The following is a 20329-nucleotide window of genomic DNA, read 5'->3' as shown; positions in this document are numbered from 1 at the left end:
CCAGGCCTTCTATCCTTACCCCCCAATTTTCAATGTCTATAAATTAAATATCATTATCGATAAATTAGCCCAACAATTTTATAAATAATGAAAAAAAACTCTATTTAATAAAAATTTAGAATTTCGTAAAATATAAGAAAAGGCTAGATGGTAACATGTTCGCTCAAGTGAACTCGGACCTATTCTACAACATCCTTGATGGACTCAACCAAATCCAGATCAGACCAGCCCACCTCTAGTTTCTAGATCTATCCTTAGCTGATGCTCTTTACTTCGCAAGCCTTCGGACCTCCGGCAGCTAGGAGATCACCGTAACCTCGACTCACAGACATTTGAGAGAGGAGGTGTCTGAGCCAGCAAAAAAGAGACACCATCAATTAATAAGCGTTTAATTTGTGTAAGTGAAAACCTATGGTAATATTGATAAATTAATAATGAGCAACTCCATAGAACAAGTGGTTGGTTAAAATGCATGACAACTTGTTATATGACTTATAAATATAAAATTAATTCTAATTATTTCTAGTGTTTGAATCCTTGTTACGAGATATTAAACATGCATGCGTGTACTGATCATCTATCACACGCATTTTTTATTTTGGGCTAAAAACTATAACTAGATTGAAGAAAAGAACCACTCTTCCTTTCCTGTAGGTTTAAGTTGGTTTAGGTAGCAAATAGAAACATTATCTCACAGGAAGCCTGTGAGCCTGTCTTGAGTCAGAGGAACAAACACGTACGAGTAAACTAGTCGCAGGCTCTGAAAGCAAAGAACACTTAAAGAAATAAAAAAAATGATCTTCTTTACAGAGAGAACGGATCAAATCAATGATGATTAATTATTGAAAGAATATTTTTAATTATTTACTCTCCATCATTAAAGAAAAACAAAAGTATAATATGACAGGGAAAGAAATTAAGCCTCGTCAAGGCAAGGCAAGCTTAATAAAGTTTATGAATTGCTTTATTGAAAGAACAAACCACAAAACCAGGGAGCGATCTGTGTATTTGATTGTGAGGATAAAGATCGATGGATGAGGGATGTCCAAACAAAAGATCAAAAATTTATATATATTTTGCACATTTGATATGATTCTGTTGGGATTTTGAGCAACTCGCTAGAACATCTTCACTGCGCTTTTCACCTTGGAAAGCCATGGAAATGTCTTCCTTTGTAATTCCAACAAAATTTTCACCACTTTTGTCATTGGCGGCCTCTCCGCCGCCTCCGCAGCAACGCACCGGATGGCCAAGTCCATGACTCCGATCATCTCGTCCCGGTGACACTCCACCTGCCCTCTCATTGCAGGGTCAACCCATTCGTCCAAGTGGCGTTCACGGTAGCAGTAGCGAGCCCACTGCAGCACCCCTTGCTCGTCGCCGTCGACGTCGCGCCTCCCGGTCAGTAGCTCCACGAGGAGCATGCCGTAGAAGTACACGTCGCTCGTCTCTCTCTCCTTGAATTCCCCTGCCATTGCACCTCGCATTAGAAACAGAGCAGCCATGGACAATCTTGTGATTGTTCTATGATTTACCAGGACTGAGATTGGCTACGTTGAGTACAAGGCGAGGCTCTCCGTCGTCGTCCAAAACGACGTCCGTCGCGGTCAGCATTCCGCTCCGACCGCGGTGGTGAACGTAGCAAAGGCCCTTGGCGACGCCAAAGGCAACTCTCCGACGCTTCTCCCAGCTCAAAGCTGTCTTCGCGTCGCCCAAACTCTTGATGCCTGTCAATGGCTCGTACAAGAATACCCACGTCGTGTCTGACCTGCACGCGGCGATCAAACCCACCACATTGCAATGCCGAAGTCTCCCCGACTCAGTCACCTCCGCCCACCCCAACCAGGGAACCTCCCCGGCCGCTTTCACCGTCACCAGCTTCCCGTCGCAGGTCTCGCTCTTGGAATTCTTGACGGACGCCAAGATGTCTTCCGTCGTCAGTGAAGTTTTCCGGAAGATCCTCACCTCCCAAGTGCAGTCGCCGACGGTCTCCACCTTCTTTAGTTCGAACTCTCGGCTCCGCCACCAACGTCGCAATAAGAAAGCCAAGACAACGGAGAGGAAGATGATGAGAAGCGCTGCTGCGAGAACCGACACCGGAAACCACCACGGCGGCCTCCCTGCAGCCTCCTCGCATGCCGGTAGACCGCTCTTCGGCCCGCCGCCGCATAGGCCAGGGTTACCGGCCAGGGCAGTGGAACCGACGGAAAGAAACGCTTCGGTTTGCGGGACACTGCCTTGGAAGCTATTGTAGGAGACGTTGATCGACACTAGCAAACCACTCTTGCCTAATCCCGGCGGGATTTCACCGGAGAAATCGTTCACCGAGAGGTCCAACGCGCTAAGGACAGGTAGATCAGCAGCCCCACTCGGAATCTCGCCGGAAAGGTGGTTCTTGCTGAGGTCGAGCCTGACCAACCTTTTCAACTCCACAATAGAGCCCGGGACAGAACCGGAGAGTCGATTCCCGCTGAGATTGAATTCCGATAGCTCGGCGAACCGCCCGTACCTTTGCGGAATGCTGCCGGAGAATTGATTCTCCGAAAGATCAAGATGCTCGATGCCGTAGCCGCCGTAGAAATTCGGCAGGGGCCCGGAGAATCTGTTCCCTGAGAGACTCAGCATCCGAAGTGACATCATCTCCCATCGGCGGCGTCCGATCTCGCCGGAGAACTGGTTTCCAGAGACGTCAAGATAGTTGACAGCGGGTAGCCTGGTAAACTCCAGCGGGATCTCACCGGAGAGCCGGTTGTCCTCGATGCGGACCCTCTCTAGGGTTCGACACCGGGTCAACCCGCGAGGGATGCCGCCGGTGAAGGCGTTGGAGAAGAGGATGAGCTTGACAAGGCTAAGGGCGTAGCAGAGGTGCTCCGGAATCCGACCGGTGAGGTTATTGGAGGAAAGGTCGACGACGGCGAGCTCATCGTTGCCGAGCCCGAGCGAGCCGGGAATCGTCCCCTCGAACCGGTTCGACCAGAGTTGCAGGACCCGGAGCCGCGGAGTGGCCCCGAGAGAACCGGGTATCGGACCGCTTAACCGATTCGAGAACAGGTTCAACACCTCCAGATTTTCGAGCCGCATCACGTTCTCCGAGACCTTACCCTCGAGCTGGTTCTCGCTCAGGTCGAGCGAGATCAAAGCCGTCAGATTGTAAACGGACGGAGGGATCGAGCCCGACAGTTGATTCTTGTACACAAAGAGATACTGCAAAAACGGCAGATTCCCAATCGAGCTCGGGATTCCGCCGGCGAGATGGTTGTAGACGAGGTCGAGGTGGCCGAGAGCGGTCAGATTACCAATCGCCGCCGGTATCTCGCCGGATAAATTGTTGTAGCCGAGGTAGACCCATTGGAGCGCCGTGAGATCGCCGAGCTGGGTCGGAATCGGCCCGATCAGCTCGTTTGAGGCCAAGGTCAGAAACTGCAAGCCCTTGAGCTCGGCGATAGACAGGGGGATCCGACCCTGAAAGTAGTTCCCTCCGAGGTCGAGGTCCTTGAGGCTGACGAAACGGGAGATTTCGTCGGGTATTGGTCCGGCGAGGAAGTTGTTGGAGAGGTCGAGGACTTGCAAGCTGAATAAGGTTCTTCCACCTCCACCGTCCTCACCGGAGGGAAAATGAAGGGCGCCAGACAGGTTATTGTTGCTGAGGTTGAGGAAGAGGAGGGAGGGGCTGAGCCCAGCGAAGGCGTCCGGAGGGATGGCACCGGAGAAACTGTTGGATGAGAGGTCGATCGAAGCGACGAAGGAGAGGGAGAGGAGGGCGGACGGGAGATCGCCGGAGAGGTTTCTCCCGGCGAGTTGGACGGCGGATACGTGTCGGGACGAGGAAGAGCATGTGAGACCTTCCCAATTGCAGAAGGCGGAGGTGTTGTTCCAGGTGGCCAGAGAGTGGAGAGGATCGTTGATGGATGATCGGACGGACAACAGGATTTGGAGCTCCTCTGCATGGCAAGATAGCAGCTGGAGGAGGAGGAGGAGCAGAGCAAACAGGGCATTAGCTTTCATGTTTAAGAGTGAGGACAGTGAAGAACTGGAGTACAGAGATTTGGATCTTTAAATATGCAGAGAGGGATAATTAAAGGTATGCAAGGTCTCATAATTAATGACAAGTGTGAGGCCTCGCTGGATTGAATGAGGAGACAAAGGTCCCAGGAAAGGTGGTATCAATGGAGCATGAGAATTGTGAACTGCTCCACTGCGTAGCCAAGGTAGTCTGCTTATCAATTATTCTAAATGGAGCTTGTCTGTGAAGCTTAGAATGATGTATGCATATTTTGTAAGTGACTCGCATGTTCTCTTGTCAGGTAAAGCGGGGTGGATGATCAACACATCCAATTTTCAACATCTTCATTCTTTCTTTTGGGAGGAAGGGAACATCATTGCGCTTCAGGTTAGTTGTCATGTTGAGTTGATATAAACTTGATCTTGAAGCATGCACACATAAGGGAAAACACAAATATATTCAAAGTTTTGTTTGATATATATTCACTTTTCTGTACTCCTTCTGTCTTCCATAAATCCATTTAGTCAATTTTAAAACATCAGAAGGGCGCGCATGCTAGAGGGAATTTCTAAATAATTCTAAAGGTTTGTTCCGGACGGAGGAGCAAACAAGGAGAGGATCAGAGGACTTAAAGGAAGGGGTGAGGATGGGCACCAAAAATAGGTAGAGGCACAGACACTAGGTTTGAAGAAAATTGTGAAGTTTGAAGAGGTTATAGATTGGGTTATGCTCTGCGTTTGTCCTGAACTTTTATACGTTGTTTGATCGTGCTTACTTGCAGTTTTTAATTGCTTCATAAACCATTTTACCCGCCAACATTGCCAAATAAGCCAAACAGAAACGCATTCTAAGGTTTTTTTTTTCAGAAAAGATTTCTACAAGAGTTCTTAAGTACTTACATGAAAATGAAGCTACTGAAGGGGAGTTTGAAGGTTTGAACAAAAAATCTTAGTAATAATTTTTAAAAGCTTTACCAATCGAGCTAGTTGGCACTCTAAAATATGTTTCCTTAGTAATCCTTGCAGGTCTGCATAAATAGGGTCTTATTAGAATCTGGTCGTGCCTCAAAGGTCAAAGAGAATTTCTTAGACATCCACTTCTTCATTTTAACAATTTCTTAGACGCCCATACCATCCAACATTTGATAATAATATAACCTGATAATACAAAATAAAACATGAATCAGAGCACAAGCTATCAACTTAAATTGAAATGGTAAAACTTTTAAGCTTGTTAATTCTAATTCATGCTTATCTATTGTCGTTGTTTTTTTCAGCTTCCAGTTACAGGCTAATTATCAAGAATTGGCAACAACCTTGGTTGTGATTTCTTATTTGAGGTATGTTTGTTTAGTTTTTGCTCTACCATTATGTTAGATCTTGAACACTCAATGAAGTCTCTGGTTTGGTGCACTGAACTCAGGGTGGACATGACAAGGCCCTAATAATACAAAAAGGGAAGAAAATGTATGAGCCGATCATATCGAGTTGGCATGGACAAGCAAAACCCCTTAACTAATCCTTGTCAGTTTAGTATCCCAAAACACACTAAGAATCTACATATCATGCAATAGAGTAGTTAGAAGAACCAGCTTTGTGACAAATATTTGCAGTTGTATGTATCAAACTGCTGTACAAAGAAAAGAGTTGCTACTACTTCTGACTAACTTTTGCCAACCAACCAAAGAAAAGACAAAGCTTTAGCTAGCCAATGTTGGTTTTTGATAAACTAAAATGCATGTTATGGTTGGAGAGTACTAGTTACTACTTTGCTTTTCTCTGTGCAGGAAAAGCAAAGCATGGACTTGTCAAGATCTGTTAGGACTTAGCCATCAGGCTGAAAAGATGCCCAAGTAATGTGGATGAATGGAGAAGAGGTGAAAGAGGATAAAAGTTTCATTGTGAATTAGACTTTAGTCCCATATTAGGAGTTTCTTGGCATGTTAGTTGGTTTATATTGATTCACATGCATTGAGGCTGTGAACAAATGCATGGGAAGAAACTCTCTCACGCGTGGATGTATAGGGGATGCAAATCCAGGACCCAAATTGTACTGAACTATGTTGACTCGTGTGCGAGCACGACCTGCGCGTGTCGAATGCCGGATCGATAGGGGAAAAATTTGTCTAAGTGGAACAACTAATATTTTGCCATGTAAACCTTTTTGCTGCTGTATAACGGATGTATTAAAGTAGAAATTAATGTAAAATCAAAACGCCCGAGTGATAATGAGTGAAACGACGAGCGTTTCACTGCTCGGCAAGTAATGGTCATTAATCAACCATTAACGCTGTCATTGATCTGAGCTCCTATATGCGGAGGCTGCGATCACAGACAGAGTACATACAACAACACAAATAGCAATTCTCCACCTTCATTTCCTCCTCTGTCGTGCAACTCTTGCTTGATAGAGTGCCTGTGATAGAAATCGGGTGTCACTCAGTTCGTTGTGACCACCAGTGCTTGGTGGGGATCACGATTAACCGTTATATCTTGGGAAACAAACGATCATAGTAAGCTTCAAAGTACAGCTGGAGGTGGGCGAATTTGTTTCAAGGAAACTGCATCAATCGCAGACCTCGGTTCGCAGCTTAAAACCCGACCTGCTTGTTTGTTCGCCTGACCTGCCTCGCTCGGTCTGCTCCTAAACTTGTTGCTCAGCCAATCTACCACTCTGCAACGCAGATCTGCTAGACCTACCACTCTACAACGTAGATCTGCCAGACCTGTCGCTCTGCAACGCAGACCTGTCGCTCTGCAACACAGATTTGCCCGCCTTGTCGTTTGCAATGCAGACCTGCCACTTTGTTGCTCTACAACACAGACCTGTCATTCTGTCGCTCTGCAACGCAGACCTGTAACTCTGCAACACAGATTTGCCCGCCTGTCGCTTTGCAATACGGACCTGTCACTCTGCAACACTGACATGCTACTCGACTGATCAGTCCGCTCGGTGATTCAGTCCGCTCTTCAGCACGTAATAGAAACCAGCTCTTGTTGGCAATTTGAGATTATCTGTTTAGATCATTTCAACTATAAGTTGAATTTAATTTAGTATAATTTAAATTCAATTAATATCTGGTAAATTAATATCTGGTAAAATTTCGATAATAAATTGTTTGTATCCAACATTATTTTCCTGGAGAGACACCATAAGAAGGTGTCAAAGTGAAAGAGGCTGGTAAAGCTGCAAAGTGAGGTTAGTCAGTTGGTGTATCCACTGAGCATCCAATGCAATTATCAAGTAGAAAGTGAATCAGAGACTCATCCACATACGTATACATGAAGCCATCAAAAGTTGAAACTGGACGTCAAATTAAATTAAGCCACGGACCAGCTCGCCTCTTCCATGCCACATTCATGTCTCCTGCCATAAATCACGCCTTCAATTAAAGGCTTGACCCCATTTATCTTGAACGCGAGTACGCGACGCAGGCAAAAGTAGGCAAAGAGCTAACTCCAATAAATATCGGTATTTCATTTTGCACCATATACAGGGAATTAAGTGCCCGTATTTACTGTAGTCGTTCTTTAGTTACCTACTTCAAATTGACAATCAAGTCTTTTTCCACCTGCATTTTTCTTCAACCATGCGTGGAGAACTTTCTCACTGAAGTGTTTGTTGGTGCAATATCCCTCAGGTCAAGGGTGACCTGGTTAACCAAGCTGAGTCTTGGTTAGGGTTTAGATGTTTGACAATAAGATATTGATTGAAGAAGAGTCAAGTAGGTCAAGGGAGTGACTGGATACTTGACTGGAAAGTCCTAGTGAGTGAAGCTAGGCAGAAGGAAATCCTGGTGAGTGAAGCCAGGCGAAAGTCCTAGTGAGTGAAGCTAGGCAGAAGGAAATCCTGGTGAGTGAAGCCAGGTAAAAATCCTGGTGAGTGAAGCCAGGTGAAAGTCCTAGTGAGTGAAGCTAGGCAGATGGAAAGTCCTAGTGAGTGAAACTAGGCAGATGGAAAACCCTAGTGAGTGAAGCTAGGTGAAAAGTCCTAGTGAGTGAAGCCAGGCAAGGAAGGAAATCCAGATGGATCAAGGATGATCGGACATCTGGTGTTGGGAAGTCCAAGTAGGTCAAAGGATTGACTGGATACTTGGCAAGGAAGGAAAACCAGATGGATCAAGGATGATCGGACATCTGGTGTTGGGAAGTCCAAGTAGGTCAAAGGATTGACTGGATACTTGGCAAGGAAGGAAGTCCAGATGGGTCAAGGTTGACCAGACATCTGGTGGAAGTCCAAGTAGGTCAATGGAGTGACCGGATACTTGGCACGACGAGTAAAAGTCCAAGTGGGTCAAAGGGATTGACCGGACACTTGGTGGGGAGTCCTGGCAGGTCAAGGGAGTGACCAGATGCGAGGCATGATGTACCAACAGGTCAAGGTTGACCGGATATTGGTTAGGGAGGTTTGGGACTTGGTTTGGGCAAAACCAAGTCTTTGATCGATCCGTGGATCGATCGATCGTGGATCGATCGGTGGATCGATCCGATTCTTCCAGTGACAGAAGCTCGGATCGATCCGTGGATCGATCCGGAGGTCCCGATCGATCGATCGATCGGGACTTCCTGCGTGATAAGCGCCGGATCGATCCGTGGATCGATCCAGCGCTTATCGCGTGGAGCGCTCGAATCGATCCGTGGATCGATTCAGGCCTCCGATCGATTCGGAACATTCGAATCGATCGGGATCCGACCGTTGCGTCGGGTTTAAAGCCGCAGGCGAGCGTGGTCTTCGGCATCTCTTCACGAGCTCTTCTCAGATTCATTCCAGCTCCTCCACAGCTCTCTACAAGCACGTGATCGCCAGTTCTTGAAGGTTCTTGGAGGCTTTCCAAGTCAAGAGGCGGATCTATTGCAAGAGGAAGAAGTTAGGGTTAGGGTTTTTACGGCACATCTTGTAAGCTTTTGCTTAACTTGTATTTCCCTTTCTTCTTCTTGTATTGAGAGTGTTGTAGGGCTTCTCCGCCTTTGGTAGTTACCATAAAGGAGTGTTATTCATAGTGGAGGGTGTGTGCGTTGGTGTGGATCCTTGGATTAGTCACCTCTTGTGAGGTGGATACCAAGTAAAATCCTAGTGTTAGCGTTTTGTGTTTGTTTCTGTATTTTCCGCTGCACATCCAAGAAGAAACAAGCAGCGCCAAGCAACACCGAGCACCGAGCGAACGCGACAAGCTATTCACCCCCCCTCTAGCTACTTTTGGTCCTAACAAGTGGTATCAGAGCAAGGCCGCTCTTCACCGGAATCATCACCGGAAGGGTCAAGCATAACAAGAAAAGCTAGAGGGTGAAGAAGTTGAAGCAAAAATTGTCAAAGTCAAAGATATCAAAAAGCTCAACTTCAAGATGCAATTCCAAGATGGACTTGGATTTGACACAAGGGTGGCTCCACCATACACTTCCACGAGTTTTGATTCTTGGAAATCAAGAATTGAAAATTTTCTTATGATGGAGATAGAGCAATGGTTTGCTCTAATGGAAGGCTTCAAAGCTCCAACAAACTCCAAGGGCAAGCTTCTAAAGAAAAGCAGATGGAGCTCAGAGCAAATTCAAAGGGGTGAGGCAAATGACAAAGTGACCAAGCTTCTGGTCAACTTATTGCCTAGCCACATCTTGGCTCGAGTTGGAGAGTTCGAAGATGCCAAGGAGCTTTGGAGCAAATTGGCCAAGCTTCATGAAGAGATCCCCTCCACTGTACAAGATCATGAAGAATCCAAAGAGGGTGACTCTTTGGAGCAAGACCAAGAGGAGGACCCCGAGGTTGAGAGATACTCAACCTCCGAAGAAGAGGAAATCCAAGAAGCTTCATCCTCAAGGGAATGCACCGAAGGGAACAAGGAGGGAGCATACTCCTTGTTTCACATTCAAGATGATGAAGCCTCCACCTCTAGGATTGAGGGGGAGCAATCCTTGGTGACACCGGATCAAGATGAAGAAGAAGCTTCTACATCCGGGTCAAGAGATCAAGAGGAGGAAGAAGCTTCTACCTCCACAAGTCAAGAAAAATCAAAGGGAGGAGAATCAAGGTCCGATCAAGAGGAAGCTTCTACCTCCGGATCCAAAGAAAAAGATGCCACCCCTACAAGCAAAGGTATAAATGTTTCAATTAATAATAAAAATCATATAATATGTTTTGAGTGTAGGGAACATGGGCACTATAAGAGCAAGTGTCCCAACTTGGCCAAGAAGAAGGGCCAAGTGACACAAAATGGCAAGGAGAAGCCCAAGGTGACCGCCCTCGGGACAAAGAAGAGCAAGGAGCACATTGTGTGCTTCTTGTGTCAACAAAAAGGGCATTATCGAAGTCAATGCCCCAAGGGGAAGAAAGTGGTCAAGGCTCAAGGAGGCACTAGTCAAGGGGGAGCCTCCAAGGTAAAAAGGAAGGTAACTTTCGTTGAGCCTATTTCCTTGCAAAATGGTAAAAAGCATGCTAGGTCAAATTTTTATCATTTTAATGCGATTTACCATAAGAATAGGAAGCATGAGGGCTTTAAGGAAAAGCATGTGGCCCTACATGCCAAAACTACTACACCTAAGGCTAGGAATGTAGGTAAAAGTCTAGGCAAGAACTCTAAGGATTGTAGCTACAAGCCTAGAAACAAAAATGCTCATGGACTTAATGGAAAACCAAAAACTAAGGACTTAGTGATGGAAAATCAAGTCTTGAGGTCAAGACTTGATAAAATGGAAAAGACCCTAAGAAGGATGGAAAATATCCTATTAGGCCAAAATGAGCATAGCCTAGGTCTAGGGGTACAAAAGCCATCCAATGGCCATAGAGGTTTGGGATACAAACCAAAGGCTAAGAAGGATGTGCCATCTTACCATAGAGTTCCATATAGTTATGGAACAAACCCTAGGTCTAGTGGTCAAGCCAAAAATACTAGGGAAGTCATCCCTAAGAGTATTTTTGCAACAAATGTGATTAAGACTTCTAAGAAGTCTAAGAAAGTCACAAACAAGGTCACAAGGGAGGCTATCCCTAGAGTTGACCTAGAAAATGTGACCAAGGCTTCTAAAAAGCCCAACAAGGTCACTAGGAAGGTATCTAGGGAAGTTATCCCTAGTGAGTACCTAGAGCATCCAAGGAGCACCAATAGGTGTTGGGTTCCTAGGAGCATCTTCTCTACCCCATAGATGGGTTAGAGAGTGTCAACTCCGATTAGAAGGGTAGTTAACCCAACTTTGAGGAAATTGACACTCAAGGAGCATTTTCAAGGTTTAGTTAACCTTTGAAAATGAAAGGGACCTATTGATTACTCCTTGAAAGAGTAAAATGTGCCTAATGGTGGAAGAATTGATTTTAATCTTAAATGTCACATATTGGGAAATTCATAAGAACTATCAAGTTGGGATTTTGGTATGTTCTTAGGCAATTTAAGGCAATCCGGGCCTTAAATTTAAAAGTGCTACTCTTGAGGAAAAATGGATTATGCCAACATTTGAGGACATGTTTATTTTAATTGGCATAAATTAATCAAGGGTATAAGAAATGCAAACTTAGGCTTTGGCATTTTCTTGAAGCACTTTAGGGCAATCTAGGTTTAAGGTGTAAATTTAGCTAAGACTTTAAGAATACTTAGATAGTTAATCTAGGTATAATTTAGTTATGCTAAATCTTGCCATGATTGTTTGCCCATCATATGCCATGACATCATGTCTATTTTTGCATTCATGTTTTATTATGAAAAATCCAAAAAAAAAAAAAAAATACCATGTCATGACATTCATACATCATGTAGCAATAGGATATTTTCTTGTGAAAATTATTTTCTTTTGATGTATGCCATAACATAATCATGCATTAAGTTTAATTCCTTGTAATTAAGGACAAATGGCATTAGTTCAACAAGTGGCATTTGTTTATAACAAGTGGAATAAACAAGTGACATTTGTTTAACAAGTAAATCAACAAGTAACATCCTTTGTGGATGTCTACCTCTCAAAATGCCTAGATAGATATGCATGATCCCTAGAATAGGGCAAAACCAAAATCTTACATCTCACAAAGACCTATAAGATGACTTGTATGTGTTTTAGTGCATATTATATACAAGTGAGATGTTAGGATGATGAACAAAGCTCAAGATGTTGACTTAGTGCATTCCTTTGAGTTTTAAATTCATCAAAACACATAGTTATGTGTTTTCCCATCATTGGGAAAGCTAATGTACAAGTCATGTGCATTATGCCCAAGGAACATGATGGGATATTGGTTTTGAAAATGTTTTAAAATGTTTTTGGAAAACCTTGGTGAAGGCTATCTTTTGATAGTAATCACCATTGAATAGTTAGACACAAACTTGAAGAAAAACACTAAAGTTTTTGCAAGTTTTCAAGTTTGTGTCAATCTTTGAAAATATGATGTATTTTCATAGAAAACTATTTTTCCATGATTAAGTATGCCCTAAATAATGTCTACACGAAATTTCATAATTTTTGGATTTTTGTAGAATTTTCTAGGGGTTTCTGAAGTTGACTGAAAAGGAATTTCAGCAACTATCAGAGCTCCGATCGATCCATGGATCGATTGGAGTTCCATGAATCGATCCATGGATCGATTCAAACGGTAATTCCCGCGAGCAGAAGCTCGCTGGATCGATCAGCCGATCGATCCAGGGAGTCTGAATCGATCCGTGGATCGATTCATAAAGGTTCAATCGATTGGAACCCAACTTCAATCGATCCAAGTTGCTGATTTTGGCTGGGAAGGCCTGACTTCAGCATCTTTGAACCATGGTTAGTCTATGTAACCATTCCAAACCCTTAAAATACATTTGTATACATAAAAAGGGTGTTTTCGTGTTGAAAACAAGGATGGAATGGTTAAGGAAGACTTCATTGAAGTTTAGGTCGAGGTTTGTGTCAAATTTTAAACATTTGAACCTCAAAACTTCTAAATCTGGGTTTCCTAAAGGTTTAGGGATTCCAAGTCATTATTGGTGCAATGACAGAAGTTACCACCATGTCTTTAGGGGGAGGGACTCTTTAAAGGCATGAAAATTATTTTTCATGAACCTTGGAAGGTGGTTAACCTTCTTTAAAGAAAATGCTCATGGTTGAGCATTTAAACTTGAAATGGGGATAAATGGGGAGTGGATATCCTCATCATTTCAAGTGGCAACTCAAGTGGTTGAAAATGCTCAAGGTTGGGTATTTATCAACATTGAGGGAGAAGTTTAAGGATAATGAAGGGTATGAGACCTTCAATATTGAGTTGATCACAATGAGTGAAATTGTGATCACGATGAGCAACTCTTCAGGGGGAGAGTCTTCAACAAATGGTTTTGTTGAAGTGTGCCCAAAATTGGAGCATAGGTTGATGTGTGTCCAAAGACGGGTTGATGTGTTTTATTAGTAGGGGGTTGATGTGTGCCAATAGGGGGAGAATGAAAGGAAGTAAGTTAGGTTTTCATTACCTAGAGGGAGTTTGCCCTCTTAGGGGGAGAATGAAAAGCTTAATTTATGGGTTCATTACCTAGTGGCATGAAGAAGGAGGCTATAGAATTAGCCTAACTTACATGTGGGAATGTAAGTGTTATTGTGGTATTGTCAAACATCAAAAAGGGGGAGATTGTTGGTGCAATATCCCTCAGGTCAAGGGTGACCTGGTTAACCAAGCTGAGTCTTGGTTAGGGTTTAGATGTTTGACAATAAGATATTGATTGAAGAAGAGTCAAGTAGGTCAAGGGAGTGACTGGATACTTGACTGGAAAGTCCTAGTGAGTGAAGCTAGGCAGAAGGAAATCCTGGTGAGTGAAGCCAGGCGAAAGTCCTAGTGAGTGAAGCTAGGCAGAAGGAAATCCTGGTGAGTGAAGCCAGGTGAAAATCCTGGTGAGTGAAGCCAGGTGAAAGTCCTAGTGAGTGAAGCTAGGCAGATGGAAAGTCCTAGTGAGTGAAGCTAGGCAGATGGAAAACCCTAGTGAGTGAAGCTAGGTGAAAAGTCCTGGTGAGTGAAGCCAGGCAAGGAAGGAAATCCAGATGGATCAAGGATGATCGGACATCTGGTGTTGGGAAGTCCAAGTAGGTCAAAGGATTGACTGGATACTTGGCAAGGAAGGAAAACCAGATGGATCAAGGATGATCGGACATCTGGTGTTGGGAAGTCCAAGTAGGTCAAAGGATTGACTGGATACTTGGCAAGGAAGGAAGTCCAGATGGGTCAAGGTTGACCAGACATCTGGTGGAAGTCCAAGTAGGTCAATGGAGTGACCGGATACTTGGCACGACGAGTAAAAGTCCAAGTGGGTCAAAGGATTGACCGGACACTGGTGGGAGTCTGGCGGTCAAGGGAGTGACCAGATGCGAGACATGATGTACCAACAGTCGAGGTTGACCGGATGTTGGTTAGAGGTTTGGGACTTGGTTTTGGGCAAAACCAAGTCTGGATCGATCCGTGGATCGATCCGATCCAGGCGTTCTTCGAGAGCCAGATCCATTGAAAGCTCGGATCGATCCGTGGATCGATCAGAGGTCCCGATCGATCGATCGATCGGGCGATCGATTGCGCGTGATAAGCGCCGGATCGATCCGTGGATCGATCCAGCGCTTATCGTGGAGCGCTCGAATCGATCCGTGGATCGATTCAGCTCCCCGATCGATTCGGAACATTCGAATCGATCGGGATCAAAGTTGCGTCGGGTTTAAAGCCGCAGCGAGCGTGGTCTTCGGCATCTCTTCACGAGCTCTTCTCGATTCATTGCTCCTCCACAGCTCTCTACAAGCACGTGATCGCCAGTTCTTGAAGGTTCTTGGAGGCTTTCCAAGTCAAGAGGCGGATCTATTGCAAGAGGAAGAAGTTAGGGTTAGGGTTTTTACGGCACATCTTGTAAGCTTTTGCTTAACTTGTATTTCCCTTTCTTCTTCTTGTATTGAGAGTGTTGTAGGGCTTCTCCGCCTTTGGTAGTTACCATAAAGGAGTGTTATTCATAGTGGAGGGTGTGTGCGTTGGTGTGGATCCTTGGATTAGTCACCTCTTGTGAGGTGGATACCAAGTAAAATCCTAGTGTTAGCGTTTTGTGTTTGTTTCTGTATTTTCCGCTGCACATCCAAGAAGAAACAAGCAGCGCCAAGCAACACCGAGCACCGAGCGAACGCGACAAGCTATTCACCCCCCCCTCTAGCTACTTTTGGTCCTAACAGTGTTCATGGTAAGCAGCTAAGCATTTACCCAAACTCTCTTCCATTTGCATAATATTTTTCTAATCTAGCACAAAATTTAAATTTTATGCTGTAATCTAAGCATTTGTTGTTACTTCATGCACTTTCTCTTAAAATGCTGATTTGACAATTATATAGAATTTTACTGAATATATATATATACTAATATATGACTTTGTAATTTTTGTTAAATATACACAACTAATATAAATTCTATGAAATATAACATAATCAATATAACTTCTACCAAATCTGCAATAACCAATACGAGTTCTTTAAATTCTAGCACATAATTAAATCTGTGTTTCTTTACATCATTTGATTTGATGATGTTTTTATTAAAACTCTTAGATTGTATTACTGACACTTATCACTTAGATCAAAACTTTATACACAAATTAACAGTATGATTAAAATTTTGGCGATGGTCTCTAAGGCAACTCTCTTAATATTTAATTGGTCAACATTTGAGGAGCTCAAAATAAAACTAAGAAAACATTACTAAATATTGAAGAAATAGAAAAGATAAAACTCAATGTAGAATTGATTTTTTTTTTATAGAATTTATATTGTTTAAATATTATTTGTACCTAATGTATTCTTGCATTTTATTGTTGTTGTGCAAGATTGGATAGAATTTAAAAACTAGCAATACATTAGAAAAATAATAGTGATATTTGTATAGTATATAATATAAATTATAAAGATTAATAATTTTAATAAACTTGCACGAACGTGAATAAGTCAAACGACTCATTTGTACCTCTTTACGAAATAAAACTCCATCCACGGAGGGGTGTTTTTGTCATTTTATAGTTTTCTTCTACAATTTTATCCTTCAAGTGGAGTGCAGTCACCGTTCAGTTATTCTCACCGCAGCCATAGCAAGCGTCAGTGCTCTAATGGCGATTAGAAGCTGAGAAAATCGAATCCGCCCGACAGATATATAAGCGGAGAAAAGGGGGCCGTGAATAGAGGCTTCGTTCCTTTCTTCCTCGGTTCCTTGGGGGAGCCCAAACGATGGGAGAATCCAGCGACTCGGTCTCGGTGGATGTGGAGAGGTTCTCCTTTGGCGGAAAGGTTAGCGTGCCCTGTGTCCAACGAGTTCTTCCTCTTCTATTTCCTCTCTTCCTTGACTTCGCTTTCGGCGAAATCTTGGATCTTGTGTTCTCCATTTGAGTGCGCCAATGCCCTTGTTTAGTTTGTTAAGCTTCTTCCTTCGAGGTTTTTATTTTCTTTATTGTAATGCGTGAGTGCAACGGTGATGCGGTTGCTTTTAAATGATCTTCATGGTGATTTCGTGATGCGCATTTGAGTGTCTCAACTTGGACTATAGTGTGTCGGCGGTTGTGGTATAAATTGAGTGTTGGTTCTGGTCCATCTAATTTCAGATATATTTTCTCGAGGGCAGTCTAATTTCATATACTGATGGTAGCCTATCGACCCCGTCTCATCTTTTTCCCACAACTTTAAAAAAAAAAATGATATTTTGAGTAGTTTAGTGATGTATGCCGCCTAATTTGTTGTTTACGTTGACTTTCCTTCTTTTGTGTCTTGTTGTTAGCACTGTCGTTTTTCAGTTTAAGTTATATCAGTAGCTTTGTTATGCAATGAAGTTGTATTTGAGTTTCATGAATAGCTTCATGTGTCTTACTACAGAATGCAGGTTGTAACATTTATAAGTATCTGAGATTAATTAATTGTTCGTTCATCAAAGTTGTGTTTCAATGATATTAATAGCTTTATGGTTTTTGCTGAAAAGGAAGGGAGCAGAATCCTTCATAATTCTTTTGAGTAATGTTGCTATTCTCTTTTTGCCTTATCAACATTTGTCAATTACTTTCTCGTATAGTGACATAGAAAAGAAATACTGTTATTTTATTCATATTTTAGACGTTGATTTTTCTTCTAGGAAGGTTAAAGTGGGTAATTTAGATCATAGGAAACTAGAATATTGAATCTTGCTTATATGTTGTTGGTTTTTAAGGCTTTTAAACAAACAACCTAGTACATGTGAATACCTTCTCTGACAACTGAGCTTATGACTCCTCTATGAGGAGTTGAGGTTTGCACCTGAACTGTTAAAAGGCCCAGAGATCCTAACATTCTTGGTCTATAAATCTATAAGCTTTAATTATATTGGTATATGAATTTATCTTTTGTGAACCTATGAAATTTCCAAAAGAATCATTTATCTACAATTTATTCCTCTATGTATACCTAGTCTCTGGTTTCACTATTAAAATAGTTTCCACTACGCAATGCTTGTCTGGACTTGACAACAAAAATGGAATTGTGTGCTCGCTAATTTCCTTTTTTCCAGTTGGCTAGGTTTGGTGAAGTAAACATACTGACATAGTGATGATTCATCTAGTGTTTTTGTATTTTTCATATATATATATATATATATATATATATATTTGAGTGTCTACCTGAATTTAAGGGTTTTTCCTTGATTAAGATAAAAAATATTCATTGAACTTATTCCCAGGAACATCATGTGCTAACTCGTCATGGTCCCCTGTCAGTTTGTGTTTATGGAGACCTGGAAAAGCCTGCGCTTGTTACTTACCCAGATGTTGCCTTGGACTGTAAGTTGGATCCAGGAAAATTTATCCATTTCTGAAAGTCTTTATCCGTCTCTATTATACTTTGTGAATTTTCAGGATTATATCCCTGCAATTTTGTGATGATTGTTGTTGATCTTTATATTGCTGCAGAAATGTTTTTTTATTTTTTATTTTTGAAACAACTGAATGATCCTATTAATCAAACCCTATTTATGTATGTTCATCAAACAATAGTTCTATACTTCTATCTGTCTGCTAAATTGATTCGGACAAAGATTTCCTTGGCTCCAAAGTTCACTGACACATGTTTTTATGTACATAACTAAGATTGTCAACAGCTAGGTAAAATTGTGAGAACCTTTCTTATTGGAGATTGATTCTTTTAGTTGCTAATGGTCCCCTTTTACTCATTTATTCAGATATGGCTTGCTTTCAAGGATTATTCTTTTGCCCTGAAGGTGTTTCTTTGCTGCTTCATAATTTCTGCATATATCATGTCAATCCTCCAGGACATGAGGTCAGTATTCTATAATATTACAGCTAGCAGTCAAATTTCCTCTTTGTGAAAGCAACTAGTTTATACAGTTGAGGCTTCAAAGTAAAATTGACATAACAGTTAGAGTCACTTTCCTTAAGAATTCTGCAGTTAGGTGCGGTTGCTATTTCTTCTTGTGATCCATTACTCTCAGGTGATCAGTTAGCTGACCAGATTGCCGATGTGCTTGATTTCTTTGGGTACTTATTTCTTTACTTCTCTCTTTCTAAATGGGTACGCTATCCATTATCTTGACATCTTTCTTGAAAATCCTCATTGGCTTTCTCTTTGCAGGTTATACTCTGTCATGTGTTTGGGGGTCACTGCAGGAGCCTATGTCCTTACTCTTTTTTCAGTAAGTGACCATGCAGCCAATGCTGTTTCGTATATTATTCTATTTTGTTTCTGTATTATGTATTGATTTTTATGTGCTCGTTAAGTCAAAATACAAGGAACGTGTTTGTGGTTTGATACTTGTTTCACCTTTATGCAAAACACCCTCATGGAAAGAATGGTTGTCTAACAAGGTTAGGTATCATTTCTTTCAATTGATGTTTTCTTGTGGAGTGGAGTTCGAACTGTAGCAAGCAAGTTGACACTTTTTTAGGTGATGTCAAATATTCTGTACTTTTATGGAATGTGTGGCCTAATCAAGGAATGGCTGATTCAACGATACTTCAGCAAGGTATTCTGGGAGCGTTTCTGGTTCCTTTCTAACTTGTGTCGTCAATATAATCTGTTTTATGTTATATATTCTTCTAATTTTTCACAGGAAATTTGTGGAAGTTGGCAGGCTCCTGAATCAGAAATTGTCCAAGCCTGTAGATGTGTTAGTATTCTTTCATGCTCTGGATCCTTGGAAAATTTTTGTGTCTTATGCAAATCTCTCTTGAGACAGATTTTGTTTTCTTGATGAATTATGCAGGTGCTGGATGGGCGGCAAAGTTCCAACATTTGGCGATTTCTTCAGTCGATGAATGAGTATGTTAGTTTTACTATCTTTCTCTTGTTAAGAAAGCAAAATGGGTGATTCCTAACACCTCACTTATGATAGCAGCCGGTGTGACTTAACAGATGCACTAAAAAAGCTTCAGTGTAGGACACTCATCTTTGTTGGCGAGCATTCTCCTTTTCATTCAGATGCCCTCTACATGGCCGCCAAAATGGATGGGAAATACATTGCATTAGTCGAGGTGCTTAGTTTGGATTAACAACAATGATTCATGATTCCCTTTTCTATCTTGTTTGAAAATTTCTTGAAAATTGGTTTCCAGGTTCAGGCATGTGGATCACTTGTGACTGAAGAGCAGCCTCTTGCAATGCTGATAACCATGGAGTACTTCCTTGCAGGCTATGGTTTGCACAGGCCGAGCCAACTAAATTGCAGTCCTCGCAGCCCTCTCAGTCCCTCACACATCTCGCCTGAGCTGCTCTCACCCGAGAGCATGGGAGTGAAGCTGAAGCCAATCAAGACTCGCATCTCACTTGAAGTTTGAACTGTCAACTCAGAGTCGATGCATGGTCTTTGGCCAGGTGAAGGATTACTCAAACCTGCATCATCAGTCTTGTATGAAAATTCTAGATTCTATACGGAAACAAATAAGGGCAAGAATTTCTCTTTATAGGATGAGCTTTTATTTCATTAATTCAGTTCCTAACCTGTAAATCTTCCTTGTTTACTTGAAAGATTAATAATGAAACAGAAACCAAAAAAAAAGTCAAATGAAGTTACTCCTGTCAGTTCATCATAAGTGACCTTCAAGTTCAAGGATCACGGGAGCAATCCGAAGACTCTGCTCATGATGTTGGCCCGGGAACAGCCAGATATGGTGCTGCTTCATGATGCCCAGTAGGCAGACCACCACAGGATTGTTGTTTACGGAATGGTGAAATGGAGTGGGGATCATGCTTCGAAGTCAAGGGACACACAATGAAGAGCTGCTGGCAGGTAAGCTGGCGCGCAACTCAGAAGTTATGGCAGGAAACATGAAAAAGACTTGATCATGATTACAAACCAATAAAAGTTGTTCTTTAATTTATTTCGATACGCAAACGCACCACAAAT

The 20329-nt window shown here is 42.4% G+C and overlaps 2 protein-coding genes across 4 annotated transcripts; one reads left to right on the top strand and one right to left on the bottom strand.

The window, feature by feature from the left end:
• Positions 1–889: 889 nt before the first annotated feature.
• On the bottom strand, positions 890–4005 carry LOC121995644 (leucine-rich repeat receptor-like serine/threonine-protein kinase SKM1). Of its 2 annotated transcripts, none has more exons than XM_042549384.1 (2): positions 1536–4005; positions 890–1468 (listed from the first exon to the last, which is right to left on the bottom strand). In XM_042549384.1, exons 1-2 carry the CDS (start codon positions 4003–4005, stop codon positions 1119–1121), a joined length of 2820 nt encoding a protein of 939 aa, XP_042405318.1. In that variant the 3' UTR covers positions 890–1118. The 2 variants fall into 2 exon arrangements, with proteins under 2 accessions (XP_042405318.1, XP_042405319.1); XM_042549385.1 differs by having other exon boundaries at positions 1270–1468; positions 1555–4005.
• Positions 4006–4066: 61 nt separating this feature from the next.
• On the top strand, positions 4067–19970 carry LOC121995645 (protein NDL2-like). Of its 2 annotated transcripts, XM_042549386.1 has the most exons (12): positions 4067–4208; positions 4305–4390; positions 17651–17750; positions 18149–18246; positions 18376–18464; positions 18559–18619; positions 18705–18791; positions 18872–18949; positions 19037–19093; positions 19190–19245; positions 19322–19457; positions 19539–19970. In XM_042549386.1, exons 2-12 carry the CDS (start codon positions 4319–4321, stop codon positions 19758–19760), a joined length of 1056 nt encoding a protein of 351 aa, XP_042405320.1. In that variant the 5' UTR covers positions 4067–4208; positions 4305–4318; the 3' UTR covers positions 19761–19970. The 2 variants fall into 2 exon arrangements, with proteins under 2 accessions (XP_042405320.1, XP_042405321.1); XM_042549387.1 differs by lacking the exons at positions 4067–4208; positions 4305–4390 and adding an exon at positions 15928–16239.
• Positions 19971–20329: the final 359 nt, after the last annotated feature.

Source organism: Zingiber officinale, chromosome 6A, assembly GCF_018446385.1.
Source record: "Zingiber officinale cultivar Zhangliang chromosome 6A, Zo_v1.1, whole genome shotgun sequence".
NCBI classification, from domain to species: Eukaryota; Viridiplantae; Streptophyta; class Magnoliopsida; order Zingiberales; family Zingiberaceae; genus Zingiber; species Zingiber officinale.
This window is presented reverse-complemented; position numbering and strand designations above follow the sequence as displayed.